Source organism: Bos taurus, chromosome 10 (assembly GCF_002263795.3).
Source record: "Bos taurus isolate L1 Dominette 01449 registration number 42190680 breed Hereford chromosome 10, ARS-UCD2.0, whole genome shotgun sequence".
Lineage (NCBI taxonomy): Eukaryota > Metazoa > Chordata > Mammalia > Artiodactyla > Bovidae > Bos > Bos taurus.
In genome coordinates this window covers 28,340,628-28,366,507 of record NC_037337.1, presented here as the reverse complement: position 1 = coordinate 28,366,507, position 25,880 = coordinate 28,340,628, and the positions used below count along the sequence as shown (strand labels likewise).

At 37.2% G+C, this 25,880-nt stretch overlaps 1 protein-coding gene across 7 annotated transcripts in view; it reads right to left on the bottom strand.

Moving 5' to 3' along the window:
- The window catches only part of SLC12A6 (solute carrier family 12 member 6), an 85,072-nt gene that overhangs the window by 21,984 nt on the left and 37,208 nt on the right, over positions 1-25,880 (bottom strand). For 4 of the 7 annotated variants that reach the window (XM_059890422.1, NM_001193116.1, XM_059890424.1 and 1 more), the window contains exons 2-5: positions 15,237-15,281; positions 3,550-3,644; positions 1,955-2,086; positions 1,121-1,267 (exon numbers count right to left, since the gene is read on the bottom strand). In XM_059890422.1, the coding sequence (XP_059746405.1) occupies positions 1,121-1,267; positions 1,955-2,086; positions 3,550-3,644; positions 15,237-15,281 (419 nt within the window). Of the gene's footprint in view, positions 1-1,120; positions 1,268-1,954; positions 2,087-3,549; positions 3,645-8,832; positions 11,712-15,236; positions 15,282-25,880 lie in introns of those variants that run through there. The other 3 variants (XM_059890423.1, XM_005211495.5, XM_059890425.1) reach the window with 2 other exon arrangements.

Here is a 25,880-nt window from a genome sequence, read left to right as displayed (position 1 = left end):
ATCAGTAGGTTAGGTGCTATTAAGAACCACTGATCCTACCCTGATCTTCTAGCTAAAAACTTGGAAAACAGATTGGAAACTGACTAAACACTGGCTACAATAACAAGAATATTCAGTAACGAGAACCACTGGAGACTTCTGAGTTCACAAGAACTGTATTTAAAAAAAAATTACCTGATAGTGGCAGAGTACAAAGTGGACTGCAGATGGGGAGCAGATGGAGGCAGAATGACTTGTTAGCAGGCTAATACAGTGGTTCAGTGAGAGGAAAGGACTGCAGTGGGAGAAGTAGGAATATAAAGAAGGGGTTGGACAAGAGATTTCAGAGGCACACCTCATTGGCCTTGATACCTGATGAGATATGACCAGCAATCAAGGAGTCAAATACGGCCCTCAAGTTTCAAGACTAAGAAACTGAAAAAAAAAATTGAGTTATGAATGATATGGACTATGTCCGCTTACCCTGCTTTGCATGGTACTCAGTTGAGCAAAATGTACAGGGAGTGTGTGATGGTGACAGCAATAAGTCAGCAGACAGCTTAATAATAAAAAAATGTTTATAATAATCTATCAATTTACAACAAAACTGACAGATGTAGCTGGGATACACAGATAAGAGGAATTTAAATTAAAAGAAGACCAGAATGTTCTCAGTATAATGGAAAGAAGACGTGGAAATAACACCCCAATTTCTGGAGAAGGGGTAAGGGATGCCAGTTCAAAATAAATACTTCTTACCCCCAAACAACAATCAGCTGTTTACTGGTCCTGCAGTGGAGTAACACATCACATTTTCTAACACATTTTCTGTCACAACACTAGCATTATCAAATTCAAATGGTTTGTCTTCTGAAGTGTTTGAAGTCAGGGGCTGTATCTTCTACTTCCAATGGAAGCCTTTCCTCGTAATTTTGAGTACAATATATTACAGATATAAGCAGTGAGTAACTGACTAAACTGAAAATCCTTTAGATTTTAATACCAAAATAATCTCTCCTGTTGAGATCATGAGTATTTTCCCAGTATGTATTCTTTCTTTCATTCCTTAAGAGGTTAAAGCATGATACTCTTGAGCTCTTGTATGTTCCAGGTGATTTCCAGTGGTCAACTTGGGACTTACACAGCAGCAGCAGATAAGGACAATTGCAAAGGCCTGCAGAACTCCAGCTGTGCCCACCACCCATGTGAGGCGCAGAAACAGGATCACTCCAAAAATATTTTGTAGACATGGGAGGTAGACACCCATGAAGGTACCCATTTGGGGAGTCTGGAAAGAAAGATGTTGACAAAAGAAAAAATCATGTAGTCATCTAGAAGAGCTGATTCACCCCTTTACTTTTATATAAAAACTTGTGCCCTGAATATAATTTTAATTGCAAAACAGAGATAAGTTTAAGCAGTATCTTTAAATAGGCACATACAAAATCTCCATCTAACAAATGTCTATCACCATACTTATTATTCCTAGAGATACATATTTTAACTTTACAGAGATCTCCACATGTTTTTACATAGGAATCCCATCACAAACTTTTAGGTGCATCTTCAACAATTTAGAAGTTTCTATTCTTCAAGGGCATTAGTTTTTTCTTAAAAAAAAAAAAATGGGATAATGACTTGATGGAATTTCTTCAGAACTTGGTATAAATTTTTCATAGTAGTTGGTAAATGGAGTTGATAAAAGGATCTGAGTGTTGCTTTACTCCTGAACAGCCAGAAAGCTAACTTGTAATTTTGTTCCATATTTTCATGGGTGTGGACACTCTTCTTTTGAAGTGCTAGTCCCTTTCCCTGGAATGCTCATCTCCCAGCTACACATTACAGAACTCACCCCTCACATGGCTGGCACATACAAAGTGCTCAATATCTGTTGAGCAAAGAGTGATACCCAGGACATTTTCTCCTGTCTTCTACATGGGGTCTTTTAACTTGCCTTACTATTCTAAGGCCTCACCTTGGTGGGCTTCTTTTTCCCTTCAGTGATGTTCTCTGCCTCTTCATGTTCCTTTGCTCCTTGTGTCAGATTAGTATAATTGGCCAAGCGGCTAAGGAGAGAAGACACCTTTGGTCTGGTGTCCATTTCTTCCTATAAAGCCAGAAATAAGGAAGAAATACATGATGAAGAACACTGGGAATAAACATCAAAACGATCCATCTACCAGAAAACTGCAAGGTAATCACAGGCAAATATTTTTAAAAAATCTATCAGAGATTTTATTCTCCCCTCATATTATAAGATGTAATCAGAGCTACATGAATTCTTAGGAAATTCTTAAATGAAAGGCTTTATGATTGTAATAGCTGACAGAAAACAAAAAACCACACTGGCTCCTAATAGACAGTTGTAACCTCATAAAAGGTTCCCAGATGGCGCTAGTGGTAAAGAATCCACCTGCCAATGCAGGAGATGCAAGAGATGCTCATTCAATCCCTGGGGTCGGGAAGATCCCCTGAAGGAAAAAATGGCAACCCACTCCAGTATTCTTGCTTTGAAAATCCCATGGACAGAGGAGCCTGGCAGGCTACAGTCCACGAGGTCGCAAAGAGTCGGACATGACTGAGCACACATGCGACTGCAAACCTCACAAAGAACATCGATGACATAATTTTTAATCACAGTACTGCTAGCAATCTGCTAACAGTATTACTAATAGTCAACTCATATTTATAGTTATTATTTACAGCACCAAGCGTGGACATGTCAATGAAAAATTTCTGTGACTGAACCAAATATTCACCTCAGACCTTTTCTTGAAGGAAACTAAGAGAAAATATTATTTAAAAAAACAGGAACACTGAGAAAAGTGGCATTCGAATCATTGTCCAAAGTAAGACAAAGCAGTGCTGGACTAAACCAGGCTCCTTTCAACAATCAGGCCACAGATTCCATCAAAGTCCATGCCGTCTTAGTCAGGTGAGACATTCAGGTCCTTTTAATCCAACAGCCTGCTTCCTACCCTGCTTTTTGGTTAGTGCTGTGCTAAGTCGCTTTAGTCATGTACAACTCTTTGTGACCCCATGGACTGTAGCCTGCCAGTCTCTTCTGTCCGTGGGATTCTTCAGGCAAGAATACTGGAGTGGGTTGCCATGCCCTCCTCCAGGGGATCTTCCCAACCCAGGGACAGAACTTACATCTCCGGCAGCTCCTGCACTGCAGGCAGATTCTTTACTGCTGAGCCACTAGAGAAACTCTTTTGGTTACTAGTTCTAAGGTAAATTCATCCCAAACACAGACTTGAAAAATTTTATAGATTATTACAACATAAACATTTACATCCTAGTTAAATTAGACAGCAAGATTCTCCATATGCCTGTGATGTCAACATTCCTCTTTCTTTCACAGAAATTTGATTCAATGGTTATTTGTTAACTAGCAATAATTATATAGATTAAATCAACTGCAATGACAAACTATAATAATGAGTACTATATTTTAACAGTTATTAAGTTATCCAACCTGTACAATTTTAAAACTAGATGGGGTGGAAGACAACAATCTTGAAATTTCTGTTCCTGAAGTCTCTGCCCTAGTTTTCTCCCAAATATTACCTCAAAGAGTGCCAAATTCTTATCAAAATATTCATCTCCTTCTTCATAATTGGAATTGTTAAGATAAGCATTTCGCGCTTTCTTATGTCCATCATCTGGAAAAAAAAGTATACCATGTTAGTTTCTCATTGATACTGAAGAGGCATCAGCACCAAAGAACTGCATGTTGCCTCTGTAATAATGAAACTCACTTTCATATTCAGATTTTCATCTCAAGAGTGGTAGCATTGCCTGGAGAATGTGACTTCCTCTTGAAAAGGAGCAAAAGCAAATCTCTAAGAGTAAACATGGGTCATTCCTTTTCTTAACAATATGAAGACTGGAAACACTATTCTTTTAAGACTCTAGCCTAGAGAGAGCCTACTCTTAATGTCATCCAAAGCCAGAATGAAAAATAAAAAGTCATTGAGTACCTGCTCGGTGTACAACACTGTGCTGGACAAGGCTACTTTACACACGGTTCCTGTTGATAATGGCAATAAAAGCCTTTGGCCTTCAGGGCTGTCTGACCTTTTCTAAATGACACCATTTTTGTACAAACATTTGCCACATATCCTTTTATGTGAATACAGGCATCCCACAAGAATTTGGTGAATCCATTCCGAGGAAAAACGAAGGAGAGATTGGGTTCCCTAAAACAGTAGAGATTCTTGTTGTTTGAGTGCTTTCTTAACTCTGGTTCTTTATCATGTAAAAGTTACACAGCTATACAGGTCTGGCAGAAGAGAGAATTTTAATAACTGTGTAAATGTCATTAAGAACTAAGATTTTAAAGACTTCACTGGCAACAGAGTAGTTAATAAGACTCCATACTTTCATTGCAGGGGGCACAGGGTTCAGCTCCTAGTTGGGGAACTAAGATCCTACATATAGCATGGTTTGAGGCCAAAAAAATAAATAAATAAAGCCCCCCCTCAAACTCTAAGATTTTAAATATTGAGGAACTAGATATCAATATAAAAATTAAAGATTTTAATCTAAAGTCCTAAAACCTTATATATGTAAGATGAGCTTGGGAAACAGAAAGCTATCAAAATAACTGAGTCATGTCAAAGGACAGAAGAGTCATGTCAAAGGACAGAAGAGTCAATCTGAAGGTGTTCCCACTGGCTGAAAATGGGATAATGTGAACACTAAAAATACATAATACAATGAATTCAAATGCAACTACTTGAAATATCCAAATGGTACATTAAAAAAAAAAAAAAAACTAGTCCCCTTCACAGAGTTGCTATGAAAAAATATCAGTCTGAAAAATAATAAATGTAAAGAATTAAGCAATTAGCCCTAATCCCACCTTTCCTGTACCAACTATATTTCAAGGTAACCAAACAGAGAAAATTTCTTCATCATAGAAACATTCTAGCTAATTAATGCAGATGGAATGCTATAATTAAAAAAACACCACCAATTTCCAACCCCTAATGAAATAATGGTTATGAGCAGTTATCATCAATGGTTGCTAAAAGCATTAGGTGAAAGTCTGAGACATAACCCACTGATCAAACTTAGCATCACTAAAAGTGGGACAACACAATCTTCTAATGTAATGCAATAAAAGAAACACTGTACAATTTAACCAAGAATGAATTCATTCTTAACCAAAGAATGAATGGAAGCTGAATATAAGCAAACCTCTAAATCTAACTATCAGTTCACAGAAAACAAAGGAAGAACATGTTAAACATCACCACAAAGATGCAGTCATCAAACTCAGAATGTGGGGCTTCCCTAGTGAATCAAGTGGTAAAGAATCCACCTGCCAATGACCCCTGCTCCAGGAGGGTCCCACGTGCCACAGAACATGTGGACCACTGAACCCCTGTGCTACAACTACTGAAGTCCGTGTGCCCTCGAGTCCACGTTCTATAGCAAGAGAAGCCACCACAGTGAGAAGCCCATGCGCCACAATGAAGAGTAGCCCCACGACTAGAGAAAAAGCCCGCACAGCAAGAAGACCCACACAGCCAAAAGTAAGTAAAATTATTTTTTTTTAATTCAGCATGTGGACAATTCCATATAACAAATAATCTGCTTTTGTTAACAAATAAATGGCATAAACTAAAACAGGTGAACTCATAAATTAAGAGACTTAAGATGACATACCAAATCAGTCACAAGGTGCAAAACTTGTTAGAATCCTGACTCAAACCAAATGTCAGGAAACAATCAGAGGGATATGAATATGGATTGGTTATTTTCTTTAGAAAGGGCAAAAATATTCTGGGGAAAAAATTTGGTGGGGGCTGAAAAATTGCAACCAGAAGCTGGGTGATGGGTTCATGTTGTTTCATTATGCTATTCTACTTAACTCTTCTGTACCTCTGGAAATTCCCATAATAAAAAGTCATAAAAAGAAATACAGTTATTATCTTCTCTCCAACGCTTCCAGAAAATTTTAGAGAATGACACAGCTAAAAATTATTACCACTTTTGAGTAATTCATTTATTCAATTAATTCAATAAGTAAATACTTACTAAGTTCTTATATGTTGGGCACTACAACAGTAGACAAGGCAGGTACAGACTATTTTCACTGTGCATATACTAAAGTCACAAAAGACAGAAAATAGCTTTTAAAAAAGTGATAAGTTCAATGAAGAAAATGAAACATGTACTGGGATAGATTATGACAGGATGGGAAGGCAGACAAGTTTTGATAAGATCATTAGAGTGATGATAAGCAGGTCCTCCAGAATTATATACTAATTTATAGTATTTGCCAAATATTCACATAGGCTAATTTTAAAATACTAATGTGACTTCACTGAACTTGGTTTCAGGAAGAGAAGATACACTTGGCTTTCATGAGCTGGTATATGCTAACTGGCTGTCCTCTTGGCACAGGATGGACGGGAAAAACCTGCATTTCAGGTAGAGGGAACAGCAGTTCTAAAAGACCCTAAAGCAAAAATAAATAAATAAAAGATCCTAAAGCAGATATAATCTTAATGGATTCATAAACAGAATATATAACATGGCCAAAATAGAGTTAGGATAGAGTGGCTAGAAAGACAGGAAGAAATCAGATCATGTAGTTCTTTAGCAAATGGATAGCTCTTCTAAGTCCACTTATTGAGAAGTCCCATCCTTTTTGCCACTGACCTATTCTAGATAAAAACAGTACAACAGGGGTTGGGGCTGGGAAAGAGTGATGTGAGAGTGTGTTAACATTATTTTCTTCATTTGGGGGATGGGAGTAGACAGAATATTTTTAAGTAAGGGATTGAAATTTACAAGTTAAAATATAAAGATTGACACACTGGATTAAACATCAAAATCCAGGCATATATATCATGTCTCTTGTTTACAAGAGTCATAATAAGGACACACAAAGGATAAAAGTAAAGGAGAGAGATATATCAGGAAAAACCTAACCAAAATAAAGCTGGTACAGATTTATTGTTAGCAGATACATTTTTCTTTAAGAGAAAAACTTTATTAGGAATGAGAGGGTAACCACACAAGGCCTAATTCACCAAGGAAGTATATAAATTTTAAACATACATCTATTGTTTATAGTTATTTCTCTCTGTGTAACAAATGACTCTCAAATTTAGAGGCTTAAACAACACATACTTATCATCTCCGTTAGTGGGCGCTAGATATATGGACATGGCTTAGCTGGGCACTCTATTCCATGGTCTCCTGTCAGAACCGTGGTCTCATTGGAAGGCCTGGGGAAGATTCTCTTCCAGCCTTACTTACATAGTTGGCAGGATTCAGTTTTGTTTTTCAGGCTGTTGGCCAAGGGGCTTTCTCAACTTCCTTGCCATGTGGGACTTTTCACAGGGCAGCTTACAGCATGGCAACTGGATTCCCTCAAAGCACGCCATCAAAGAGCCAGAGATGGGGTGCAAGGCAGATGTCACAGTCTTTTTGTAACCTCATTTTGCAAGTGACATCACTTTTGTCATATTCTAATAATTAGAAGTTTTGGAGTCATAAAGTCCATCCCTCACTCAAAGGAGAGAGGATTACACAAGGGCGTGAATACCAGCAAGAAAGGATCAACAGAGCCGATCTAAAAGGTTGCCTAGGGAGTTCCCTAGTGGTCAGGATTTGGTGCTTTCACTGGTGTGGACTGGGTTCAATCCCCGGTCAGGGAACTGAGATCCTGCAAGCCAAAGTGCAGCTTAAGAAAAAAAAGGCCATATCCACCCATCCGTCCATCCATGCCTCAAAATATTTGAGGCAAAAATGAACAGAACTATATCAAGAAATTAATAAATCTACCATCACACAAGGAGATTTTTTTAACATACTTTTCCTCAATAATTGATAAGTGAAGCAGACAGAATAGCAAAGGTAAAGAAATCCAAATAATACAATGAATAACCCTGACCTTAATGGAGACAGAGTTCTGCATGCAAAATAAGAGATTATACATTTTAATCAAACATACATGGAAAATTTATATATGGAAACTTATCATGTACTAGATCTTAAAGATTGTACAAATATCAAACATATCAAATATAAGCCACGATCTTGGTGTATAACAAGAAGTTAGAATTTAATTATAAACAGACAAATTTAAAAACCATGCAAATTTAAGAATTAAAAACCACACATTTTCCAACAATTCAAGGATCAAAGATTAATCTACTTAAAAACTGAGTAACAACAAAAACACCACCTATTGAAACTTGTTTGATGCAGCAAAAGCATCACCTCAAAGTAAAGCTATTGCTTTAAAGTTTTATATAAGGAAAGTAAAAAGAATAAAAATTATATGAGCTAAATACCTATTTTAAGAAGCCAGAAAGGAAAGAGAATAAATCTTAAGACAACAGAAGGAAAAGATAATGATAACTATACCAGTTGTCTTTTGGTTAAATGTCCTTTTCTGTTTTTCAACTTTTCGTTTTTCCTGGGTTCTTATGCTGTAGGTAGATATCCTGTAAAGAGCGTGTAGCTGTGTTTTTAAAAATCTGACAATCTGTCTTTTTAATTGTCAAGTTAGGTCCACCAACTTTAGCAACTGATATATTCAGACTGAACTGTACTATCTCTTTATTTCTCTTTCGTTTTCTTTCTCTATGATTCATTCTCATTTTCTCTCTGGATTTTTTTGGTTTACTTTCCCTTATTCCATTTTTCCTCTCTCCTCGCTTGGAGTTTTCACACTCTATTTCTATTCTTGTAGTCAGTTCCAACTCTCACTTCCTGACTTACATATTACTGTCCAACATTTCTAGGATTTTTTTTTTCACTACATAAATAAGACACTAAAATTATTTCATATTGACAACACTGACTTGGGTGAAGGTCTACATTTACCATTTCATTTGTTCAATATTCTTTGTTGCATTTCAGAATACCAGTCTTCGGGGATCATTTTCCTTTTACTTGCGGTATATTCTTTAGAATTCCTTTAGAGAAGGGTTTCTCAAACTCGGCACTGTGAAATTTCAGACAGTATAATTATTTGTTGTAGGATATTGTCCAGCACATTTTATGATGTTTAAGAGCATCCTTGGCCTCTAGTCACTAGATTCCAGTAGCATCTCCAATAGTGACAATCAAAAATATCTCCAAACATTTCCAAATATCCTTTGGGGACAGAATTGTCCCTCGTTGAAAACAAATAGTTTAGAGCAAGTTTTGTGGTAAAAAATGTTGTTGGCTTTTACTTATCTACAATTATATTTTGCCCTTAACCCCAAGTGTCTTGCTAAGCACAATTCTAGGATAATAAATTTTTTCCAAACACTTTAAGACATTATTTGTTATCTGAGAAGTTTATCATCCTGTTGTTATTCTGATGATCTGTTTCTTCTCTCTGCTGCTTTCAAGATCTTTTCTTAGATGTCCTGCAGCTTTATTAAGATATGTCTACATGTGGTTTTCTTTTTGTTCACAACTATCTTTTGCCTGTTTTTAATCTGTTTAACCCTTTCATTTTTAAAAATATCAACAACTGTTTGTTTACCTTCTCTTTAAACAGTTTCATGTTCCTAGCTGCATCCTCTATTAAATAATTTAGACATTTAATAGTGTTATATTCCAGACTCAACACCATTTCATTCCTTTTGAAAGTTACAGCAGGAGGAAAGGAGTCCCAGCCTTAGCATACTACTTCCCTGTTATTCAGTAGCCCTATAATATTGTTGCTATAAAAATCTGACTTCAGAACTCCCCTGCCCCCACCCTGCTGCTCGCTGGTCTAAGCCATCTCCTAACAGCTCTGGCTTCCTGGGATGCAGCCCTGGCACCTCTGTTTGAGGCCTCTCTGGTTTCAAGTTTCAGGTGCAACTACCCTAACTTTCAGACACTCTGGTTCTGGAAGTTTCTGACTCAACTTCTATTTGCTTGCTTAATTTTGTTTTGGGTGGTTGGAGGGAAGACTGTCTCCAGAGACTTTGCCTGCATTTATGAGATCAATGATGCCTTCCAAATTGTCTTACCCAGGGTCTACTTGTGGTGGTGGGAGGGTGCAGTAGAGCTCCTGGTCAATTATGAAATGTCAGGGCTTTCTGGGCAAGGAGCAAAGCTCTCATCAGAAGTGGTTAACTGAAAGGCATGGCTCAACCCGGTATGAAATCAAAAGTGGTTATACTGAAGGGTGTGGATCAATTCTTGGTCTGAATATCTTGGAAATCATGCTGCTTTCTGATGTACAAACTTCAGAAATCTGGGTCACTACTATGACTCCAGGAAATCCCAAGTGGAATGGAAATTCTAGTTTCTGAATAGCAAATAACCTTTATTCTGCAAGAACTAAAAAAACAAACTCATATCCATCCTAGAACTTCTTTAGAATTATGCAGAATCCTAAGATGCCTTTGGAGGATACCTAGTGAGACTGGCCTCAGTAATGCTTTGAAGTAAACAGCCCATCAGATCACTATTATGTTTCTTTATTCTCATTTTACCAACTATATAATGCTGATATTACTGAAGAACTTACTGGTGTTTCATTGAACATTCAAATGAAAACTGACAGGGGTGCCACTGGCTCTACTGAAAATATCAGATTTCCATTTGTTATGGCATACTTTTTTGTAGGCAGAAAGAGTATGCCAAATTCTTGCTCTTTATAAGCATTTTATTGTTGTGGTGCTATTATTTCTATAATATTGCTATTTTTTGTTCAATTACCACTTACATTTCAACTTAGATGTAAGATAAACCTCAGATTTCTCCCTTAGACTCCTGAGCTTGTCTAATGGCCTTTGTTGGTCTGAGCAAGGCAGAACAAGAGCAGTAAGTATACTTAATATCCCTTGGCACAGTTTTGGGTCTGAACTATGTGACCAAGTGAACACAAAAGGTTGTCTCAAATGTTATGTTTTTGATTTTTAGTTTGATGTATGTGTGTCCGCTCATTTTTGTCCAACTCTTTGTAACTCCATGGACTGTACCCCACCAGGCTCCTCTGCCCACGGAATTTTCCAGGCACGAATACTGGAGTGGGTGGCCTTTTCCTACTCCAAGAAGAAAGTCTGAATCAACAGTCAAATCAGAGGCACACGTTATGACTGGTTGCTTATCTCTTAAGTCTACTGGCTTTCTCTCTTTTCCTTTGCAGTTCACTTATTGAAGAACCTATATCATGTGTTCAGTAAAGTTTCTGATGATCTGGATTTTGATAAGCATCCATGTGATGTTTAACATGTTGCTCTGTTTTCTTCTATTTCCTATATATTGATAATTGGGTCTAAAGGCTTAACCACATTCAGTATTTTTATGGGGGAGGGAGGAAAATACTCTCCTAGGGATATTTTGATCATCCATCTGGAGGTATGAGTCATCTATAGTTGCTTTCTTTTTCAGATACTAGCAAATGTTGATGACCAATGCCTAGATTCATTAATTCATGAGAGGCTACAAAAATGGTGATATCCTGTTATTTTTCCTTAATTTATTAGCTGAAATACTTTTATAAACAGACATTCCCTGTAATTTACTATTTGGTTACCCATTGGTATAGTTAAAAGCAAGATAAATACTTCACTTTTTTCTTTTAGACCAATTCTCAGAATAATGAATTGTTTCACTAGACTACTCCAGTGGTGACGAGTTTTTTATGAGCTCATGAATTTAAATACTGAATGTTTCCAATCAAATCTTTTTCCTGCAATCTATTAAGATGATTTTATGTTTTTCCTTCAATATGTCTAATATATTAAATTATATAAATTGATTTTTAATGATAAACCAACCATGTATCTTTACCAGAAAGTACTTTTTTGTAATTTTTTTTTTTAGTAATTTTAAAAAATACAGGTAAAAAAATAAAAAATACAGGTGACCCCTGAATAATGCTGGGGGTTACTCAAAGTATAACTATAGTTGACTCTTTGTATCTGAGGTTCCTCCTCCACATTTGCAGATTCAACCAGCCACAACCTATGCAGTGCTGTAGTATTTACTATTGAAAAATATCCAAGTTTAAGAGGACCAGTGCAGTTCAAACCCAGATTGTAAGTGTCAAGTGTATACTGCCTGATTCAGACGGCTAATATTTCATTTAGGATATTTGTATCTGTGCTCATAAGTAAAATTGGTCTATACTGTTCTCACATTGTCATTGTTAAGTTTTGGTATCAAGGTTATGCTAGTCTCAAACTGAGCAGAGAAGTGTCTACTTGCTTTTCTGTTCCCTGAGAGAAACTGTAGAAGAGAAATTATTTTGCCTTGAATGTTTGATAAAAACTGTAAAAACGTCAGGGCCCACTGTTCATTTGCTTGCTTGCTTTCTAAAGTGTTTTAAATGGAAAATGACGCACACATAAAAATTCATGAATTGTAAGCACACAGCTTAATTCTGTATCACAACTGCAGTTTCACCCTTCTGTGCATCTCCTCAGCCTGATCCTGTGTTTCGCAAGAGATCTGATGAGTCAGTGGAAACAGTAGATACATTAAAATAACTTTACCCTGTTGAAAGGAAAGCATTTAGAAGATTTGAAAGATCCTATTATAAACTCCATTCAGCAGGCAAGGCAACTGAAGCAGTTTTTCACCTACTGGGCCAAATTATCCTAAGTGAGATTTTTTATAGAATCTGGCAAGATTTTAATTCAAGCTACCAATGCCTTTTCTGAGGAATCATAAGATGGTTAGAAGATATAACAATAAATTGTCTTTAACTCTTTTGCAACTCCAAAACTAAAAAAATAAACCAGTAAGAGGAATACCCTGAAGGTCCAGTGGTTAGCACTCTGCTCTTTCACTGCTGAAGGTGCGGGTTCAACTCCTCGGGATTTCACAAGCCGCCGGCATGGCCAATAAATAAATAAAAATAAACCAGTGCAGATTTTGAGGTTGTAGCTAAACATACTTAGAACAGGAGACAGAGGATGACTGTTATCAATAGCATGAGAAAAAAGGAGAATATAATCTAACCTAATGAACCTAGGAGAGAGAACCCAGGGTAGAAGGATGAACTTAACCTAAAATGGATAAATTCCCAGGTTTATTTAAAAGTGAATGCAACTGTAGGTTGCCAAATGAGATTAATGTCTGCAGCAGCCTCTTTGCAAATCCTAGGAGTTTTAAATAATACTGAGGGAACTCTTTATGATCGCATACTATTTCTTTTCACCTATAATTAATTTATCTACTTTCTTTTACTACAAAGTGCTTACTTGGAAACAAAACCCAGCTCAGTAGCACTGGAATGGCACCAACTCCCCTGATTGTTCATTTCATTAGCCAAGCCCTCTTCTACCTCCATTATACACGTGTGTTCCTGCTCAGATGATGAACCACTCTTCAAATGTCTCTACCTCTCAGGCAGGTATAGAGACAGAGCAATTTAACAGTTTAGGGGGAACTGTACTCTTCGTGATCTACCAAAATCTTCTATGAAATCTTAATCATTCCTGGTTCAAATGTGAAATTTCTATACTAAGAAGACTAATTTTGAACAGTTTAAATAAAAGTATAAAAAAGAGAATAGTGACAGCCCTAATACCACAAGGCTACATATTTAAAAGTACTTTTTATACTTTATTTATTTAAAGTATATATTTAAAAGTACTTAATTCACTCATAATTAAAGAGGTACAAATAAAAACTAGAGGTGCCATTTCACCTACTAAAGAAAAAATGTTAATATTGATAACACCTATGTTTGATGATAGGGAGCTTAGTATGTGTCCATACTCTTTATTGGTGGGTTTAAGTTGATGTATCTTCTTGAAAATATATATACCTTTTGACCCACTGTTATCCCACCAGGGATCAAACCCATGTTCCCTGCATTAGAAGCAGAGAGTCCTAACCATTGGACTTCCAGGGAAGTATCAATTGCACATTTTTATATTAAATAGTATGACTATCTTTTTTCTTTTTTCTATCATGGAGTTATACTGTACAGACCGTTCTGTGATTTCCTGTTTTTCACTTAATATTTTATCTTGGACATCTTAGTACATAAAGATCTGCCTCTTCTCTCTGTTTGTAGTAGAAAAGTATTTTATTTATGTGTATACTATAATTTTATTTATGAGTACTTATTTCCAGGTGTTTACTGCTGTGTTGCAACGAACATCTTGTACATATATACTTGCACTCTCACTGCCAGTATATTTAAGTATACAAAGAGATGAGTATACATCTGTATAGATACATCTACACAGATCTATACAGTATATCTGTACAGTGTAACTCCACTGAAAGAAAAAGGAAAAGATACGGTCATAGGAAAAGAAGGGGACGACAGAGGACAAGATGGTTGGATGGCATCACGGACTCCATGGACATGAGTTTGAGCAGGTTCTGGGAGATGGCGAAGGATAGGGAAGCCTGGCGTGCTGCAGTCCCTGCGGTCGCAAAGAGTCAGACACAACTGAACAACAACAACAAAAGTATTTAATATATTGTTTAACTGAGACTTCCCTGGCAGTCCAGAGGTTAGGACTCCCTGCTTCTAATGCAAGGGGCCCAGGTTTGATCCCTGGGCAGGGAACTAAGACTCCGTATTCTAAGAGGCCAAAATAAATAAGTGATAAATTAAAAAGCAAAAGAAAATATGTAATTAAAAACTTCTGTAAGAATTCACAATAAAGTATCTATAGCAAGTTTACCTCAGGGGAGCAGAGGTGAGGTAGGATACTTTACAGGACCTCTGCATTTTATTTTTATATATATATATATATATTTACTTTTTATATTATTTGAATTCCTTTCATTCCAGAGTATATTTTTATATTTGAAAAATTCATCAGTTTTGAGATGTAATTTCTTATCAAATTACAAGTTTACTGCAATTTAAGTAAGTGATATCTAAAAGAAATCAATTCATTTCCATAACTTATTTCACAGACAAGGAATTTGAACATCAATTTCTCTGGCTTGCTGAATGAAGGCTGTATTGTTCATGAAGTACTTTTGAGAATTAAAATGAAGGTGATCACAAGATATTACAGAATATTGTATCTTCTTTTCAAAATTATCTTGGAAAAAAGAAGCTCTAACTCTTACAGACCTTTTTTAAAACCACAGACCATGTAAAATTACTTTTTAATGGAACTAAATTGAGTCTTAACAATCAACTACAGAATAGATTCCTAAAACTTACCAAGTTGGGAATAGAAACAGCAGGAAAAGAAGCTGAGGAGTGAAAAGTGGAAAAGGGGTACAGAAAATAGAATTAGAGAAGGGAATAATCTCTCTTAGTATAAGCAGGAAAAGGATGACTTTAGAGAGAGTGAGTCCCCACAGAAATACTGTACCTAACAGCTGGCTGTGTTCCCCTGTGATGGAGTTCTGACTCGGGTCTGAAAAACAAACAATTGAAAAGAAAAGAAAAATGAATGAACAAAACAAATAGTTTCTTAAAAATCAGCAACAAAAGTCAACCAAGGAAATAAGCAAAAAAAAAAAAAATGCTCAAGAAACATTAATGAAAGGATAATAAAAATGACTATTATAAAAAATAATCCCACAGCTTCCTCAAAAAGTTAAACAGATTTGCCATGTGACTCATGGTACATACACAAATGAACTGCAAACAGGGACTCAGATACTTGTAGACAATGTTTACAGCAGCATTACCCACAACAGCCAAGGGTGGAAATAATGCAAGTTACCTCCAAACATGAATGGGTAAACAAAATGTGGTACAGATGGTCCTTGACTTATAATGGCTTGACTTAAAGATATTTTTATTTCATGATGGTGCAAAAAGCAATATGCATTCAGTAGAAACCATATTTCAAATTTTGATCTTTTCCCAGGCTAGTGATATGCAGTACAATATTCTCTTGTGATGCTGGGCAGGGGAGCATGCAGCAACTCCCAGTCAGACATGTAATCAACAGGATAAACAACCATAACAACAATTCTGTACCCAGACAATCTGTTCTCTACTTTTAGTATTCAGTAAATTACATGAGATATTCAACACACTGTTATAAAATAAGCTTTGTGTTAGATGATTTTGCCCAAACTGTAGGCAGAAGTGTTCTGAACTTAAGATAGGCTAGGCTAAATTATAATGTTTGGTAGGTAGGTATAGCAAATGCACTCCGAGTTACAATATTTTTAATTTAGGAAGGGTTTATTGGGATATAACCCTGCTAAGTCACTTCAGTCGTGTCCAACTCTGTGCGACCCCATAGACGGCAGCCCATCAGGCTCCCCCGTCCCTGGGATTCTCCAGGCAAGAACACTGGAGTGGGTTGCCATTTCCTTCTCCAATGCATGAAAGTGAAAAGTGAAAGTGAAGTCGCTCAGTTGTGTCCGACTCTTAGCGACCCCATGGACTGCAGCCTACCCGGCTCCTCCGTCCATGGGATTTTCCAGGCAAGAGTACTGGAGTGGGGTGCCATCGCCTTCTCTGGGATGTAACCCTACTGTATGTCAAATAAGATATATATTATTCAGCCATAAAAAGGAATCAAGTTCTGATACACGTGCATATACCCTGAAAACATTACACTAAGGGGGAAAAGCCAGAAGCAGAAGAACAAATATTGCATGATTCCATTTATATGAAATATCTAGAAAGGGCAAATTGGCAAATTTACAAAGATAGAAAATAGGTTAGAGGTTAGCGGGGCTGGGAACTGGAGGTGGAGTTGGGAGTAGGATGTTATTATTTAATAAGTCATTAAAGAATTTCAATCTAAAATAGAACTGGAGCATATAAAATGGCAAGACTCATCTATGTGCCCTCAGGAAGACAAAACTTAAAGACTAAGAGGCTGATTTCCCCAAAATGCCTGACTTACAGAAACAAAATTTTCTCAGATGAGATGATGGGGGGTTGATCAGAGGCCTCATTTCAACCCTGGTAAGTTTTGCCAGAGGCATGAACAAGAGATGACCCAAACTGGGTTACTCTCACAAAGTAGGCTGAACAGAGCGTTGTTTGTGTGACTAGACTAATTCTGTCTGCTCAGGAAGTTTTCAAGGCTGGTCTCTGTTTGGTTTTGATTTTAACTGACTCAAACTGAACTCTCCCCTCTTTACATTCCCTGCTCATAAACATAACCTTTCCTAAACTTTGACCAGACTCATCTATAGCTTACTACAGTTTGCTTGTCCCAAATTGCAACTCCTCTGCTGTTACTGAAAAAACTCATCTTTTCTAGCTTGCCTCAGTTTACCTCTTCATTAGGTCAGAGTACAGAGTTTCTTTTCTTTTTGACAACACGGCACAGCATGTGGAACTTCCCTGACTGGGTGACCAGGGATCAAACCTGTGTCCCCTGCAGTGGAAGCGTGGAGTCTTAACCACTGGACCACCAGGGAAGTCCCAGAGTTTCTTTTTAAAACAAATTTTTTGGCCATGCAGTGCAGCTTGTGGGATCTTATTAGTTCCCGACCAGGGATCAAACCCAGGCCCACCCACAGCAGTTGAAAGCATGGAGTTCTAAACACTGGACCGTCAGAGAATTCCGAGAAGACACGGTTTCTGTCTGGGGTGGTGAGAAATTTTGGAAACACTGGTAATGGTTGCACAACATTGTGAATGTATTTAATGTCACTGCACTAAAAAATGGTTAAAATGGTACAATGGCAAATTTCGTGTTGTATATATTTTTCTATAATAAAAAGTAAATTAAAAAATAATCACACAAATTTAGCCAATCAATATTAGTTCCATAAAGCAGAAGAATGATTCAGGACCTATGACATGAATTACACTGTCTCTTTAATGATCAAAGAATATGTAGCCATAGCAGCTGCAAGTTAAGACATAAGTAAAGCATTCATTACTACCAGCAGATATGTTCTGATTTGACTTTAAGATAAAATGACTAAACTGGCTTTTATAATATCTCTTTCTTCAGTATTTTGTGATAGAATTAGTGACAATAAACCAAGTTCTTAATCCAAGAGATACTGACAATTGCCAATTAACAACTTGCTTATTTCAAAGGCTTGTAAAACGTTAAAAGCTCAATAAGGAAAAGACTTTGAGCTCCACTTTCCTTAAAGAGTAAATGTCTTAAGATATAGAGAATTACATCTGGATTTCTTGAATGTGTTTGGAGAATGCATAATTATGGCTGATTTGTGTTGTTGTATGGCAGAAACCAACAATACATTGTAAAAATTAAAAAACAAAAAATAATATTAAAAAAATAATTAGACCAGGGTCTATGAACAATGGGGAAAAAATTACATATTCATTTTCACTAACCTCTAATTGAAGTCGAGTATTTTTCCCAAATATGATGTAGGCAACAAACTATATTAAAAAAAAATTACCTGTGATTTTTGTCAACAATAACTGATATTTTTATATCACATTATAGTTGTATATACCTCATTATATCTTTTAGGTTCCACACTACTTTGAAATTATGGTAGTTATTAGAGTGCCTGCTAGGTTTAAACAGGTTTAAGACTGCCAAAGAGGTCCAAGATACAAAAAATATTAAGATTTACTATTTCAAACAAAATTCAAATAACATTTTCCATGGTGTTTCTAAATATAAATGTATACATAATTAAATCTAACACTAAGCAGCCCGGACAGAAACTATACAATCAGCAGAACCAATCAGAAACTATACAAATTCTGATTTCTGATGTATACAGTATATATTAGAATATATTCTACATAATATAATCAACAAACACATAAGACAGAAATCTGATTCCTAGAACTAAAGTTTTAAATGCTATGTGAGCATTTAATGATATATTTTGAGAAGATTTTCTTCCACAATTTTGTTTTAAGAGAAATTTCAAATTTTTGAAAGATATTTTCCCCAACATGCTAGAAAATGATTTCTCAGTTTTTATTTGTTTTTAATTTAAACCAGTTTTGTTTCCTATGTAAATAAAGAATATGGGTTGTTTCTGTACATAAGACAAAAGTAGGACTAACAGTTCTGTAGCATATTAACATATCACACAAGCTCTCACACACACACACACACACACACACACTGGATAACAGGGTAACAGGTAGGCAGGCCAGAGGTGTGTACACACACACACACACACACACACACACACACAGGATAACAGGGTAACAGGCAGGCAGGCCAGAGGTGTGTACACATACACACACACACACACACACACACACACACACTGGATAACAGGGTAACAGGTAGGCAGGCCAGAGGTCCCCAGGTGGCAGGAGGAAATAAACTGCAAGTGGCAGACTTATTTTTTTCTTCTCTATACAAATTTAAAAGTTTCTTTTAATTCTGTGTTGTAGACACCTGGTTCTGCATGAACTTTTCTCAAACCTTGAGCTAACCAATGCATTTTTCTTATGGAAATGTTTTTCTTAAGCTATGTTAATGAAACTATGTATTTGCTTTGGGATCTGCCTTTCTTCAAAATGGTTCTGCCTCAGTTCAGTTCAGTTCAGTTGCTCAGTCGTGTCGGACTCTTTGAGACCCCATGGACTGCAGCATGCCAGGCCTCCCTGTCCATCACCAACTCCCAGAGCTTGCTCAAACTCATGTCCATTGAGTTGGTGATGCCATCCAACTATCTCATCCTCTATCACCCCTTCTCCTCCTGCCTTCAATCTTTCCCAGCATCAGGGTCTTTTCCAATGAGTCAGCTCTTCACATCAGGTGGCTAAAGTATCGGGAGTTTCAGCTTCAACATCAGTCCTTCCAATGAACACCCAGGACTGATCTCCTTTAGGATGGACTGGTTTGATCTCCCTGCAGTCCAACGGACTCTCAAGAGTCTTCTCCAATACCACAGTTCAATAGCATCAATTCTTCGGTGCTCAGCTTCCTTTATAGTCCAACTCTCACATCCATACATGACTAGTGGAAAAACTATAGCTTTGACTAGATGGACCTTTGCTGGCAAAGTTGTATCTTTGCTTTTTAATATGCTGTCTCTAGGTTGGTCATAACTTTTCTTCCAAGGAGCAAGCGTCTTTTAATTTCATGGCTGCAGTCACCATCTGCAGTGATTTTGGAGCTCCCCAAAATAAAGTCTCTCATTGTTTCCACTGTTTCCCCATCTATTTGCCATGAAGGGATGGGACTGGATACCATGATCTTAGTTTTCTGAATGTCCGCCTAAGACTAACTTTTTTCTTTTCTCTAACCTTGGGCTGATAACAGCTCAACAAACAAGTATTCATGCCAATTGTTTTATGGCCGGGGATGACACACCTTGTGCCATTGTATCTCAAAAATGCATGCTGTGGGTGAGAAAGTAAAAGTTAGTCACACAGTTGTGTCCAACCCTTTTGGACCCCATGGACTGTGGCCCACCAGGGTCCTCTGTTCAAGGAATTCTCCAGGCAAGAACACTGAAGTGGGTTGCCATTTCCTTCTCCAGGGGATTTTCCCAACCCAGGAATCAAACCCGGATCTCCTGCATTGCAGGCAGATTCTTTACCAACTGAGCCACTAGGGAAGCCCATTGTGGGAGAGGGGCCTGGTGAAACTCCCTTAGCTGTGAGGTATCTCTCTTATCTGATTAGCAGCTTTCTAACAGAAATAAAACGCCTTGCTAAAAATTAGCAAGGGGCATTCTTCCTGCCTTCTTCTGATGTCTATGTCAGAAGCTTTCCCTATGTCTTTTATACTTGAATAAAATTCTGTTACATAAAAAGCTCCAAGTGGTCAAGCCTGGTCTCTGGCCCCAGATCAAAAGCCTCTCCTCTGGAGGTCACAAATCCCATTGTAGTACACAGCTCATGGCAACCACCTTTCACTATCATTACAGAAAAACAGGTATATATGTAACATGAAAGGAAGAGTAGAGAAAGAATCATATGATTTCAGAACCAGAAGAGCCTTGGTCATCATCTAGATATACTCCAGTGATTCTAAAGGAAAAGTTGTAGAAAAGTTATTAGCATCATCTATTTTCTTCCTAAAACTATACCAACAATCCTTCTGAAGATTCTGATTCCCACATTTTGTCACTAATAGGAATGCCTTTATCCATCAGGTGTGCTGGGACAGAACAAAGCTGAGAACCTTGGATTTTCACATATATAACTGACAAAATGAATGCTTGGGTTAATGAATGACCAAAGACACACCACACTATGACAAAAAAGAAAGGTTGGAGATATAGTCATGACGTTTTGAGAACCTATACTCATGTTTCTTAATACTCTGTAATTCTAATTTCCTTGTTCTAAAATAAAGTACAATAGCCTAAAACAAGTTATCTGGAATTGCCAGGGCATGTATCTGTGAAAAAAAAAAAAAATCTCAGATAACTCAGACAGAATAGGTATATAAATGACTTTTTCTTTAACAGAACTACCACTTTCTTTACTGTATATTTTCTTGGCTTCTGAGATGTGCACACATGATTACATGCATTTTCTAGTTAAGCCAAGACTTTTCCCTTGGACATTCCCCTATACAGTCAGTCCTCTATTTCTGAGGGATGGGAGTGGGAGCAGGGTGGAACCTACAGATTTGGAGGGCCAACTACACTACACCATTTTATATAAGGGATCTGAGCATCTGCGCATTCTGGTATTCCAAGGGTAGTGGGGAGGGTCCTGGAACCAATCCCACCTGGATTCTAATGGACGACTATATTTAAGATAAGTAAAAGTAAGTCTACTGTGTAGTTCTTTACAATATTTTTCATTTATTATAATTAAAGGAACATAGGGCAATCTTTACTCAATACTTATTTGGTAATATGAAAACTCCCAAGGACCTGCAAAGACATGCTTCATTAATATATGTAAAAGCTGAAACAAGGGCAAATCTAGGAGTAAACAAGTTCATGAACCCACTAGAATGAAACTAGCTATGCCTGTAAAAAAAAAAAATCACAATTGGTAAATGGGTTTATTAAGTTGAAGGGTGTTTCTGGGCCTGCAATCCAAATTGTGTTCAACAGCGCTCTGAGATATGTCTGGGCACCTTTGTATTGTTCTGTATCTGAACTCTCCCATTCAACATTTTTTCTGCCTGTGTCACTAATGAGGGCACACCCAACCCAGGTTTGCCTAATACTGGGAGTTGTCCTATATATTACTCCAAATGCTATCTGTTTTAACCAAATTACTTCCTGTAATGAGAACAATCTGCCAATAATGTAACTATTTTAACCTTTGATAGCCTTCCTAAATTAAGCTATTTCTAAGTCATAATACAACCAGATTATATACAAAAGCCTGTGAAACTCTACAGATAAAAGGGCAGTTCAAACACAAAATAGAAACATGTACCTTTTCACATGGGTAAATGGCATCAGAAAAGTGAACTGAAACTATTTCCTTGGAACCATAATGATATAGTAGTTTTATAAAATGGATACTTGCTCAATATACTTGGTTCATCCTGGGCACATGGTAAAGAACAGAGATTTTATTTCTTGCCACATGCCTCAGAGAATAGAGAGAAAAAAAATGACTGTGGGTGGTATTCACTTGCAAAACTGCCTCTCTATAAACAGTTTTTCTGAAAAGCCTTACTATCTCCCTTAGTTTGCCCATAGCAATAGTCTCTTTCTGAATTTCCTTTGATAATCATTTCATCTACCATTCTTGGCAGAGAATTTGAAGCAAATGAAAGCTAATCTACATTGTGCATCTAAGTATCACTGTACGTTTTAGTCATTAAAGATAGAATCAGTAATTTCATTGAAATAACACAATCAATAATAGAAACTATTGCCTAAACATGTAGAAAAAGAAGTAGGCATGACCAAGGGCAGCAGAAATTATTTAAAGATACCAAATACCTGAAATCACCAGTCTTTACACATTTCTAATTTTTTCAATTCCAATTAAAAAAAAAAACAAAGCAGCAACATCATCATAAGCCATTTGGACTCAAAATTAGGTAAAGATGATTAAAGATGAAATAAAAAACAATTACTCTAACATTCACGTTTATTAGATTCTGCCTCTATTTTGAGTAAGTTCTAATTTTGGTGGGAAACTTAGGAGAGAAAACAAGTTGATATAAAGTAAAATCTGAAAAAGCTATCCTCTTTACACAGATCTTGAACTGACTTCAGTGAAACTAGATAGACCTAAAAAAATTCACATGTGATTAATTGGGTACAAATAAATAGATGGGTGAAAAAAATCAAGCAATTTTAGGCAAAGTAATTAAGTAAGTAATAAGATGGAAATGTAAAGCAGTGCCTACAAAAAGTTACTAAATCATTAGTTATTTACACTTGGTGTGTACCCCATAAAGGAAAATCAAGAGATCCTTTTTGATTTTTTTTAATGTAATAGAAATATAACTTTTAAAAGATGTTTAGAAGTATCTACCAAAAAGACAGTATCTCCTGGGATACTGTTGAAACAGAGTAGGACCCTGTAGGGGCTCCTGGGCACGGGGGTCTTTCAGTTCAGCCTCCATGACCTTCCCTGAGTTCCAAAGAGCAGGCTCAAACAGTTACCAGTCTGGAAGGCAAGGGATGCAGAGTCCAGAAGGAACAGCCAGGACAACAAAGCAGCCTTGGGGCAGGGCGTAAGAGGAGCCACACAAAGGCCTTAGAAGGGTGTAACCTTGGCACGTTTGCGAAACAATGAGGCTAAAATACAGAGAGGAGGAAAGTGGTTTTTAAAGAAAGGTCAGAAAATTAGGTAGCAGATACATCTTGTAGTACTGCAGACTATGGTAAAGAGTATGATAAGAAAATGATATGAAATAGCTGGAAAGGTTTTAAATAGCAGCATGACAGGTTTAACTTTTTAGAAGATGGAGGCTGCTGGTTGAAGAGAGGATTGTAGCAGGAGCAAGAGTAGAGGGAGAACCAACTAGGAGTCTACTGTAGAAATCTTAGAAAGGTATGATTAGGACTGCGATGAAGATGGTATAAGTTGAGAGCCTGATGCTATCTTCTGGAATGAGGGCTCATGAGTCAGTCTTCAAAGGTAATGTTCCTGTGACTTTAAGTTTTGTAGCCCTTTTCATTTTTCTATTCAATAAATATTTCTTGGGTACCTTCTACATGTAAGCCGTCCCTGATAGCTCAGTTGGTAAAGAATCTGCATGCAATGCAGGAGACCCTGGTTCGATTCCTGGGTTGGGATACGCTACCCACTCCAGTATTCTTGGGCTTCCCTTGTGGCTCAGCTGGTAAAGAATCTGCCTGCAACGCGGGAGACCCGAGTTCAATCCCTGGGTTGGGAAGACTCCCTGGAGAAGGAAAAGGCTATTCTGGCCTGGAGAATTCCATGGACTTAATGGGGTTGCAAAGAGTCAGACACGACTAAATGACTCACTACATGTGAAACACTGCTAACTACTAGAAATGTAACAATAAAATCCCTGCCATCAAAGAGCTTACATGTTAGCGGAGAAGAGAAAAACAAACAAGCTAAGTGTCAAGAGTAATAAGAAAACAAAAAAGAAAAGCAGAGTAAGAACAGACAGGATTAGTGGGTGGATGATTTGTGTGCTAATTTATAATTTAGACACTGAATCTAAAGAATGTCTGTCAGATAATGTGACATTTGACCAGAAACTTATCTGCAAGAACACCGCAGGCAAAGGGAACAGTTAGTGCAAAGACCCTGAAGCAGGTACCTGTTGGCTTGTTCAATAAACAGCAAGGAAGCTAAGTTACACAACAGAACAGCAAGATAAAAGTGGTAAGATGTGGGATAAGAGATGGATGTGTGTCAGGGGCAGGGGCACAGATTATGTGGAGCCTTGTTGGGACACAGTAGGGACTTTTACTTTGAGTGAGCAAGAAATCCATTGGAAGGTTTTGATTTGTATTTTAATATGACCACTCTAGCTGGAGAAGAGATTGCAGGAGGCAAGTTGAGGAAGGAGAAAATTGTTAGAAGGCTTTTACAATAGTCCCAGAAAAGATAAACGGTAGTGTGGATCAACTCAGTGGTAGTGGAGGTGCTGAGAAGTAATCAGATGCTGGGTGTGTATCTATGGAAGGATTCACAAGATTAGCATGCTGATGACTGCACATGGGACAGGGGGAAAGAAAGGAGTCAAAGTTTTTTCCATCAATTATGTGAACAGAGATGCCATTTACTGAGTTGTGGAAGACTGAGAGAAGAGCAATGATGGTGAAGTTTTAAAGACACCTAAAACTGTTATATACTGTGAGGAATAAAAGAATGAGTATATTTCTAACATTAGGAAGCTCATAATTTTGTTGAAGAGTCAAATTCAACATAAAAAACTAAAAAAAGAATCCCTCTGCCATTCTGGGCATGAGACGATATAGTGAAAGCCATGTGGTTACGGAATCTAACACAGAGTCAGGGATGAAAGGGTAGAGGTATTAGGAAGAGATAAAGATTGCCTATGGAAGACAGGAAATATGGTTTAATTTTTACTACCTGAAAACGTTTAGGAACTATACTATTTCACTTTTGTTATTTTTATATTTTGATTACTTCTGTAAGAACACAAGCATTCAGGGACTTGCCTGGGGGTCCAGTGGTTAAGAATCGCCCTTGTGATGCAGGAGATGCAGGCTCAGTGCCTGGTTGGGGAACTAAGATCCCACATGCCGTGGAGCAACTAGGTACCCCAACAAAGATCCCACGGCTGCAGCTAAGACCCGATACAGCCAAATAAATAAATATTAAAAAAAAAAGAATGAGCACTCGTAAATATTTATCATAATTTTATACTAAAGGTTTAGTAAATTCATTTGTTCTAAACATCTTGGCAGGTTTCATATCTGTGGTTTCAGGTTATCAGGATGTCACTCCATCTTCTCTCTATACCCTTACCATTAATCCTGTTACCCAGGAGTTGAAGCATTTTATCAAACAGAATTTTCTTACCCCTGTGCTAGAATGTCTGTAACATCTCTTCAGAACTCTATGGTCTCTTTTTTAACAGGCTCAGAGCCTCTGCTTGGCAATGGTATCTAGCAAAATTAAAATCATTTATATTACATCTATTTTTAGTTTATATTTTATTTATACAGTGGCAAGCATGCTGAGATTTCATTTAGTGACAAAG